Here is a 10,741-nt window from a genome sequence, read left to right on the forward strand (position 1 = left end):
TGGAGGAGAAGATGTGCATGTGCAGGTATGTGTGAGTGTGCACTGACAGCACTGTGTGTCTATGTGCACCTGAGAGAGGAAGACATAAAGGTGGGAGGGTGCGCTGTCGCTGTCTGCGCTCTGTGTGCTGTGTGAGTGCAGGAGGGAGGCTGAAAGCGATACCCTTGTCTGTTTCCTACTTGCCCCACTCTGAGGCCGCTCCACCCAGGCCAGCCTGGGAGAGACCGGGGGTCCCCTGGGAACTGGACAGGACAGGGAGGGAGAGGGGGGCAACATGGAGGCCAGGCTTTCAGCCACTCTGAAAAGGAACGGAATCAAATACAAGCAAAATCTCCTTCAATATACTGTATCCCTCACCTGAGTAGGGCAGCTAGCTGAAAGGAGATCCGCGGGGGCAACTGTACAATGGGCCCAGGGAGGACAAGAGAGGAGAGATGTAGTTAACTTCACAGGTGAGTGGGGGCAAAAGTACCAAGGTTTAGTGCAAAAGGAGAGGAAAGACCATCTTCTGTACCTGCTGCAAAATGTTATGTGTTTGACATTTGCACTGATTTGAAGGCAGAATATTCACCAATGTCTTCGTACTCTTCTTTTCTACCGCTTGTTTTTGTTCTTCTTGTGCTTGTCCTTGTTCCTGCCAAGATTCTTCCCATTCTTTTTCCTCCTTCTCGGACAGGCCATTGGTGTCTGTTCATGCACTTTTACAAGCAAGTGTGCAACACGGCTTTTCTCACAGGTAGAGTGGGATAATATGAAGTTTAGCCACACTCAAGCTACCACTGCTAGTAACCTGGGTAGAATGACATATTTCATGTTTCCCTACTCGCTCTGTCCTGGGCGGTCCTCTTCCTTCAAGCTTGGGTCCTCTACCAGAGGCCTGGGAGCCTGAGGGTTCAGGCAGTATCTTAGCTGTTCCTGGGACTGCACTCTAGACGAAATCTCAGATGTGGTTCCTGGAAGTTGCTGGAGCCACTCTCCCAGTTTGGGGGTTATAGCCCTGAGTCCGATTCCTACTGGAACCATTGTTTCCTTCACTTTCCAGAGCTTCGCTAGCGCCTCCCTAAGCCCTTGTTAATGTTCCAGCTTCTGATGTTCCTTCTTCTTGATGTTGCTGTCGCTTAGAATAGCTACATCTATTACAACTGCCTTGTTCTGCTGTTTGTCGACCACAATGATGTTCGGTTAGCAGTCGGGATCTGGAAGTCCCACAGGATCTTATTTCCGTCATTCCTGAGATTTTCACTTAGAAAGTCAACACTTGGGGCTTGAATCACTTCAATCTTCCTGATGTACTCCTGCATCTTTGTTGTTTCATCCTGGATTTTGGTTCTGATGCTCACTAGTCCTCTGTCACCCTCCTTCTGCTCGGTGTATAGTCTCAGGGTGCTGAACTTGGCGTGAAACCCTCCATGCATTGTGAGGAGCTTCCTTGTCTTGATATCAGTGGCTTCTATCTCTTCCTGTGGCCAGGTTATTTCTAGGTAGCTGGGTATCTAATGACTGGCAGTGCATGTATGCTGATATATGCATGCATGCTGATGGCTGTGGCCGACTGCCTCGCACCCTCCTCCCGGGTTCCATTTGCCTGTGGTATTCCAAGGTATTTGTAGCTGTCCTGAACATCTGCTATGCCTATGTTGCCTCCTGGTAGTGCCACCCCTTCAGTTGTGACCATTTTACCTCTCTTTGATTCCATCCAACCACATTTATCTAATCCGAATGACATTCTGATGTATTAATAAGGAATGTTGAAATGTGAAGGCCTCATCTCCAGCTGAGGAGGGCCGGCTGCACGCTCTTGGTAACCCGACCCTGCTCAAAGTTGCAATGTCTCAAACAGAGTAAATAACCTTGCAGTTGGACACCCCAACTGCAAGGTTATTTACTCCTATTAACTCCTGTTGGGAAGTATAAGTTCACTACATAGACACACGAGAGGTGCACAAACACACACACACATACACACACACACACACACACACACACACACACACACACACACACACACACATACACACACGTTGGTACACCTCCTTTCTACTATTTTCTTTCTCCTTTATTTCTCTCTCCCCATCAACTCAAATTCAACTCATGCATGCAGGCATTTGCACACACACACACACACACACACACACACACAAACAATTAAATCCAAACACAGATTTACACTGAATAACATGAACAAAAATATATATGCACACACATATAACATTTACATCATCAAACATGCAAATCTACCAAACACACTCACACACACAACCACAAACAAAGCCATGTAACTGATTCCGCAGGAGCATTGAGCACTGTGGATAATTGGTAGCACCATTGTGCTGCTCTTCAATGGGCCTGTTACCCAAGAAGCCTCATGTTCGTGTTCATGTACATTTGCTTTGAAGGTGGCGGACACAAAGAGCTGAACCCTGCCCAGAACAAAGCCCTGGGAGACCCTGGTTCACCCATAGATGTCTTTCATGGAGAGAACTGCAGAGAGAAATGATCTTCTTCCTGGTGACAGTGTGTATAAACTGTGTGTGTGTGTCACTGTGTCAGCGTGTGTATGTGCAGGTGGACATGCTTTAAGGGACAGGCTTGCTTGTCATAAAAACCACAGGATGTATTTTGTCAAAACAGTTCAACGCTGCCCCTTTTTTACTAAAGGACATTTGTATGTAAAGTCCTCAGAGTTGCGACCTTAAACTTAAGCATCTTTCTCTGTAACTCACATCTTTTACACATTTTTAACTTGTCTCTTTATACTCATTTGGCAGATGCAATATTGTTACAAACCAAACTGATGCTGTCACCTGTTGCATTAGATATGTTTTAGACACAGATTACTTTACAGTATTTTACTTGATTTCTGTGCAGAATAGTCATAAACAATTGCAAATTAGTATTTATATTAGTACAAATAGTCTCTTCTGCAATAAATAAGTAGACATGTTATCCTGCTTGTCATTGTCACACTGTTAATCCCTTTGTGTTGCCACAAAGACTGTTGTTGAATTCTGGAAAGTACAATAGTAATTTAGAACTTAATACATTTCAAAACAACTCTAATAAATGACCAAATATAAATTGGTGCAGTAAATACATGAAAGTGATTTATTTAAAAAGTAATTTTTAAAAATAGAGGAGAAGGGTCCAGTCACTGTTTTACTAATTATCTTATTTGTGTATAAGGGTGATAACTTTGATTAAAGTAATGCGGTAAATAGACTGATAGTTCTCCCAGTTATGCTTGCTGTTTTAGAGCAGATAGACTGAAGAGAAAGAGAACTAAAGGCCAATTGTTTCCCACTGTTAACAGATTGCTTGATTTGCACATGTAATTATGTAGCTATTTATGCCTTTATAAGTACTTAGTTTTTTCATTGATAACCAGCTTTTTGTCCTGAGCGATCTTATCAAACAGTATGGCTTTCCTTTAAGTTGCTTTGTGTTTTAGTATAACTTCTTATCATGACTTGTCTTTTTTTTCGGTGTCTCCCTTGATGTTGATGATTTTAATTATGTGATTTACTGTAAACCTTGTCTGCAAAATGAGTTTATTTTACGATGTTGCATTGCTTGCATAAATCCGCGGACATACTGTATGTGAGGCATAATGATTTTACAGGCTAAATATTGTAGTACATGCATTCTGTACGCATTCCCAATAATTCAGTGGAACGACATTACACAACAGACAACTTTGCGTATATAAATGCTACAATTTGTGTGTCTGTGAGCCACAGCACCACCTAGGAAACTCATTAACAATTAATACCATTGTTGAGTTGGATGCATGCATTGCAACAGGTGCTCATTACGTCACAGCGGCATTGTGTGTGTTTGTGTGATCACTTTAGGTTACGCTACAGTACAAGATAATGCAGGGGGGGTAGCTAATTAGAGGTGAGGGCTCCAGGGTAATTTAAAGGTAATGTGAGATTAAACAAAGGGTTAGTTATGGTTGTTAGCCCTCAGACTAATTTACAGTTGTTGGATTAAACTGAACAATACTGATCCGTCATGTATGTATATGTGTATGTATGTATGTATGTATGTATGTATGTATGTATGTATGTATGTATGTATGTATGTATGTATGTATGTATGTATGTATGTATGTATGTGTGTATCTATCTATCTATCTATCTAGCTATTTAGCTAGCTAGCTATCTATCTATTTAATGCTTCGTCCTACCATCATGTTCCCTGCCGCTGTCTCTTCTCACTCTTTTTCCCTCCCTCTCACTTATTATTCTGTCTCTATCTGCCCATGGTGTCCTCACTCGCCACCCTCTCCCGCTCTCTCTCTGGGACAGCAGATGGAAACTATGGCCCAGTTCTGCCTTTTGTTCTGGGTCCCCAGAGAGACCCGTGGCTTTTTGGACAGCACACAGCTCAGCTCCCCGTATCTCATACAAAATGCAAGCGCCTTTCTTTTCATTAAAAAAGGAAGCTGTGGAATGCACATATTATGAATCTATTTACTAAAATGAGTATGACTACAGAGGCTTAAAACATATCTAACCATGCTTCACTGGAACTTTCTGTATGAGTTTTTATTTTTTATGCAGAAAGTCTTTTTTATGCATGGTCTGTTATTTGAGTTCCTCTAGTGTTTGTTTGAATGGTTTACCTTGTATAGGACTTGGTTTCAGTTTATGGTTGTACATTTATTGCTTGATGGACTTATTGTATTTGCCAAAACAATGAGTATCAGATAAATTAGTCTTGAACTCGGAGCTTCTGACTAGGCCACTTGTTTACAGCATCATTTGATGGATAAGAATATGTGACCTTATGAGGCTCAGGTGTTGGTTAAAAGGAAGGCAAGAACTAGGCTGGCCAATGACGTTGTTGAATCAACTCCCCCCCCCCCCCCCCCCCAAAAAAAAAAAAAAACAACAAGAACAAAACAAACTGAAAGACTGTCAGACTGTCAGAAACAGATGAGGTTAAAGACATTGCAAAAAGTTGATTTTTTCCTTTTTTGTTATCTTCTTGTGTCTGTCCAGTTCTCCCCAACTCCACCACCCTGTTGTTGTTTTTCATAACGTCCGGGTTGCGTAAATAATTAATGTGCGTGAAACCTCAACCTGATAAGCATCCCACCTGTTGAAGATGGCTATTTCTACCTTCCAGGTAAACACATAAAGCTTGTTAGGGTCATTAGCATGCAACCATGAACACATTATATAAATGCGGGCTGTATTAGAAGAAGAAAACGCGCCGTCCTGTTTCTTGTGCAGAAACATATGCATATCTTTTAAAGTTTTCAATTTAAGCTTTAAAGAAAAATAGCAGGAAGAATTATGAGTCTCTGTGAATGATCGGACCTGATCACAGACGGAATACAGATTTAACTGGGGCATCATTAAATGTAATTATTCAAAACCTGCTACGGAATGATACGGAGATGATTTCCTTTATAATCTGTCTTACAGAGAACAGTAAGCTATTTGCTGATGAATGTCTACAGTATCTCTTTATAGTGTTTACTGAAACTCGATCTCCTTTCACCGCAACACGAACTCGCCGCAGATGGCAGTCTGATCATACTTAGATACTGCTCTACCTGCACACATTCCGTTAATAATTTAACATAGCATCCTCATTATATTTCCCTTTATTCCCTTCCCTGCCTTCAGGAGGCGACCAAAGGGGCACGCGTTTTGATTGGCTAAAAACAGTGGGTGGGAGACAGCGCAGTGACAGGTAGCAAAAAGGCACTTAACTTCTGGTAGTTTCATGAATAATTTGGAAGTAGGCTATTTTCCGTTTGTGTACCACGCCCCTGTGTCTGCCAGGCTGTTGACACATTATAAACAAGTCTGAAATAAGTTGGAGAAAGACAGAGGAGAAAAAAAAAAACTCCCTTTAGCCTGAGTCACGCAGCAGGACAGGTTACCAGAGCAAGTGTGGGCGTGGTGCGTTCACTGCCCACATGCGCGTGTTTGAGTTGATGGGAAGAGAGAAAGAAAGGAGAACGAAAAAAGTGGAGGAGGTGAACCGACGTGTGGTTGTGTGTGTGTGTGTGTGTTTCTTTAGTTGAGAAAGTGTGTTCCCTCTCGAGTCAAGTCCTCGGGGACACGTTGGGGACTCGCGAGCGCTCACCAGCTGACAGCGCGTGCTTCATTGAGGCCATCCAACACCTCGGCCCACGAGTAGGCCAACAATAGCCTGAAATGAATGCACACTCCCCATTACCAAATCTGGTATTCACCAAATGAACGACATGGCAACAGTTCAGGAAAAAAAAACAAAAAAACTTTTCGCTGAGTGGGGAGAAGATTGTTGGAAGATAATAACAGTGTGCTATAATTTAATGCAGCGCTTCCCTGCGTCAAAGTCGCCCCAAAACATCGCGGTTCAGAACACTTAATCACAGTGTGGGCCAGGGGGCGCGTGCACCTACAGCATATGGCGAGCGAGCGCGTGTCACGTTGCTTTTAGTTTACGATACATTACAGGGGAGATCAAGTGTTGAACGTGTATTAAATTAAATTGCCGACGTATGCGGGTAGAAGTAGTCCTATAGGCTAGATAATGTCCCCACATCCCAGATTGTCCCCTCAGTGCAGACTAAGGCCTTGTCCACGGGTTCCACAGTCTGCAGTCACCACGTTAGATGGTACTAAATCGTCATGCAATTAATATTAGATAATAGGTTAACACCAATTTAAAATAGGCTAAATGTGCATTATGTTTCTACTTATCAAATGTATTGTCTTATTGTTATTATTAGGCATTATTAATAATGTTATTGCTATAATATAGGCTAAACCATGAGATTACAAGCAAGTCCCAACGTAGGCTACTTCATTTTCTAACAATCACAAACAACCAATTATTATTATTATTATTATTATTATTATTATTATTATTATTATTATTATTATTATTATTATTATTATTATTATTAGGTTATATTAAAAATGTAATAACTTAATTGTTTAAAAATGAACTTACAAATATTAATAAAATTAAACTATATGGAATATCCATTCATCCAAATGAATGTATTTCAGGGCATAAAAGAGTTAAATGCGTGGTAACAACGGAGAGAAAGAAACATTACATTTTCGTTTGCTTTTTTTTTTATTCCCAAAATCAAATTAACATAACAATGAATGGCAAAAAAGGTAGCTTTTTTTCAGCAAATTGAACTATGGAGTTATAAAAATCAAATCAAATAAAACATAACAGGAATAAATACATGTCAATTTATCTCATCCAGTGAAAGTAAAAGACACACAAGTTCATCTGAAGATATAAAAGAAAATACAAAAGAAGGCAGCGTTGATGGCTACATTAAATAGGCCTTTTGGATGGAATTGGCAGTTCTACACTATCAAACAAAGCACGACAATATTGTTTATGGTTTGAAAACAAACATCGTATTTCTTAAGCCTCTGGCTCATATATTTTTAAAGTGCACATTGTTAACTTTTGAAGTTGCAAAATACATTATAGCCTGTAACAAATCAAAATATAAATCAAAACAAAAAAAAAATATTATAGCTACATTATACATATTATACATTATCAAATATAGGCTAAGCAATTATCCATAAAGTTATGGTTTTGTGGAAGACAGCTTTTTGGTCGGAGTGACGAAATACCCATGGCAGTGCTGCGCGCGACATGGCAGAGGGGTCTTCCAGACACGTCTCCATGGAAACTGGAAATTATAGGCCATAGGCTACATCTATTGGCAGAACCGAATTAAGCCTATTTCAGAAAAATAATAATCATAATAAGACTATGTAGCAAGTTGATAAAAACAGAATTGTGGTTAAAAAATGGAACATGACTTTTTGAAAAGGCAAAAATTGTCCATCCTCTTAAAACATTTAAAACAGAACAGACTACATGGTTGACACGGTTTACGGGCGATTATTGTTGCTGTGGGCTATAGTGAACCTTTAATAAAGTCTGTTATTCTTAATTTGGAAAAGCTCAGAACGCAACAGTGGGATGACGATGGATATGGTGGTTGTGGTGCCTGCGCAGCTTGAGTTCTGAGAGGTCATCTTCTTCACTTGAGTGGAGCTCCATCGCTATTTCATCCGAGTCACTGAAGTGGGAATGCGGGGAAAACTCTCCGTCGCTGCGGGGAGACTCCTTCCTCCCACCCCCGGCCGGTGCGAGCGAACCGCCCGCCCGGGTGGAGGAGGAAGGAGAGGGCGAGCGCATCGCTTCTTCAACCAGGGCCGAAAACGCACCGTCGTCGAAGGAGGAGCGGAATGGCATCCCGCTGATGTGGACAGGTAGGCCGCTACCTGGGGCGGGCCCAGCCGCCGCTGTCCTACAAGTTGGAGGGGACGGGGACGCCTTGTCCTTTGCCCCCTCTAAAACAACGGCGGATGCAAGCATATTGTCACACTTTGGCGAGTTGTTGCTGTTATTTTTGTTGTTGTTGTTGTTGTTGTTGGAGACTTCGTTATTGCTGTTGTTGGAGACTGGACCTTGCAGCAGATCAGCCAGAGCGTTGATGTAGATCTGCGCCATCTGTAAAGTCTCATATTTGGAGAGCTTCTTGTCGTTGTCAAACGCCGGGATTACGCTGCGCAGCTCGTCAAACGCGTGGTTAAGCCCGTGCATCCGCCTTCTCTCGCGCGCGTTGGCGGCCACGCGCCTCTGCTTCTGGACCCCGTTGGTAGGTCTGCTGGACTGGGCTCTCTGTCTCGTGGATGTCTCCTCATCGGGCCCGGTCACCGTGCCTTGGAGACGGCACAAGTCCCGGACTTTGAGTGAGGAAGAGGAGGGGCTCTTGGCAGTTTTTCTGTAGCTGGGAGGGCTGGGATAGCCCGAGGACTCCGGGGAACTGCTCTCTGAAAAATGAAAACAAGTATTTAACAACTGCTCTGGTTTAACCACAACCTACAACAAAACACATAGCCTTCTCTTGTGGCATAACAATGTTTACATTTACAAATAGATATTGCACCTGAGCTGTCTGAGGTGCTCATATGAGACCTTCAGTGCACCCAAAAAGAACTTAATGACCACTCTAAATGCCGGGTGCCTGTTGCATAAACATCCTCGTTTCTCACCGTGATAGGAGCCGGTGCTCGGGCACGGCGAGTGCCGCAGGTAGTCGGGGGAAGTGGCGTGTGCCGCGCAGGTGCCAGAAGGCTGCACCGGAGCCAGCCAGGCGCGTGGGTCATTGCCGCTGTCCACGAGCGTCAGTCCAGGTTCCTCGAGCTGATGCTCCCCTCCCCTCTCCTCCACTTCTGGGCTCTGCAGCCGCGGGTCGAGGTTTGCGCCTCTGCTCCAGTCTTCCACATTTAGGACATCCATGCTTCCAAATGACCCAAAAGGTAAGGCAAGTTAAAACGAATAACAATATTTAAAAAAAACTTTTGGAGGCACGCACTGCTATGTTGTTGCACTGCGTGAAAATGACTGTCGCGTGCGAGACTACTTTTCTGGTGTCTCAAGGCGCGGCGTCCGTATAAAAAGCGGCACGCGCCTGGGAGCCCCCCTCCTCGCGCTGGTCGCGTGTTGACGTCCAATGAGAAGTCTCGGTAAGGCCCGAGAGAGGTGATTATGGCCCCCCGAAGCCGGACTGTTTATGATAACGTTACAATTTAAGGAGTGTTTAACCAAAGGGAGGTAAGGGGAACCTCCCACAGGACGCACGTGCATGGGGAGGTGGCGGTTTTAGGTAAGGAGCGTGGACAGCGCGAGAAGGGCGCAGCTGGGACAGAATCCCACCTGTTCGTGTCTGTCACCTCGCAAGTAGAAGGAAGGAAAACGAGGGATCTGAAAAAGGTTCATGTGCCATCCTCGACTGTCTGAACTGTTTCCTATGCCCGGTGTAACCCATGGCAACAGTAGGCCTACAACCTGACTAGTTGTTTATAAGTAGCCTAGCCTACCCCTTAAATCCAAAGAGCAGCACAGACGGTGCATGCACATCACTGTCCCTCTTAGTGGAGACTACTGAAAGATAGTGAGCTAACCAAATATGTCACACAAATCCACTCAGTAGCCATGGTGGATCCTATTCAGTTTAGAAAATACCTGCATTGCAGGCCTCACCAGTGACATGGCATCTACTGTAGAAATTAACAACGTCGCGGGAGAAAGGCCTGACCAAAAAAAAACCAAGGCTAGCCTACAGTCAGTGCCCAAAACAATTGCGGCTCCTGGAGCTCGCGCGCTCATTGTCAATTCATTCATTCCAAGATCATCTCCAATTTCCATTTTTCTTTTGTAGCGGGTCTAAAACCTTTTGATCCACCTCTCGGAACGCCCTGTCGGTAAAAAGGGCTTCACAGGGAACGGAAACATGAGCAGGGGCCTCGCGCTCAACACTGTTTCCGTACTGACACGAGCTGAAAGTGGTGCGCAACTGGATTCAGCGGGGGGATAACACACACACACACACACGCACGCGCACACACACACACACACACATACACACACACACACACACACAAGCGCGCGCGTAGCCTATGCCTGATGAAATTATTGGCAATTCATTTCTTACCACATATTCCAATACGAAGAAGCTCAGAGAAAATATTGGACAGGCCTTTAGGCAGGAAGACGGATCAGAGCTGTAGGGACCCAGCTGCAGTCTACTGATCAAAGCCACCATGATTACTCAGATGCTAACTTCAGGCCTGATGAACAATGAGCTAATTGCTGGGTGGGAATTGTGTATGTAATTGACACTGTCGATTTAGGATAAGAAGGATAAAATACAAGCTCAGCTGTATTTTAGGTACAGTAGCCCAAT

At 43.6% G+C, this 10,741-nt stretch overlaps 1 protein-coding gene across 1 annotated transcript; it reads right to left on the minus strand.

Moving 5' to 3' along the window:
• Positions 1 to 7,102: 7,102 nt before the first annotated feature.
• On the minus strand, positions 7,103 to 9,754 carry atoh1a (atonal bHLH transcription factor 1a). The gene is made up of 2 exons (XM_034872823.1): positions 9,048 to 9,754; positions 7,103 to 8,825 (listed from the first exon to the last, which is right to left on the minus strand). Exons 1-2 carry the CDS (start codon positions 9,292 to 9,294, stop codon positions 7,951 to 7,953), a joined length of 1,122 nt encoding a protein of 373 aa, XP_034728714.1. The 5' UTR covers positions 9,295 to 9,754; the 3' UTR covers positions 7,103 to 7,950.
• Positions 9,755 to 10,741: the final 987 nt, after the last annotated feature.

The sequence above is a fragment of the Etheostoma cragini genome, chromosome 5 (assembly GCF_013103735.1).
Source record: "Etheostoma cragini isolate CJK2018 chromosome 5, CSU_Ecrag_1.0, whole genome shotgun sequence".
Lineage (NCBI taxonomy): Eukaryota > Metazoa > Chordata > Actinopteri > Perciformes > Percidae > Etheostoma > Etheostoma cragini.

Bases quoted from the DNA above. Each gene is read 5' to 3' on its own strand.
- atoh1a (XM_034872823.1), bottom strand. From the start codon at position 9,294: ATGGATGTCCTAAATGTGGAAGACTGGAGCAGAGGCGCAAACCTCGAC. The intron at 8,826-9,047 runs GTGAGAAACGAG...TTCATTTTTCAG, and splicing joins GAGCACCGGCTCCTATCACG to AGAGCAGTTCCCCGGAGTCC.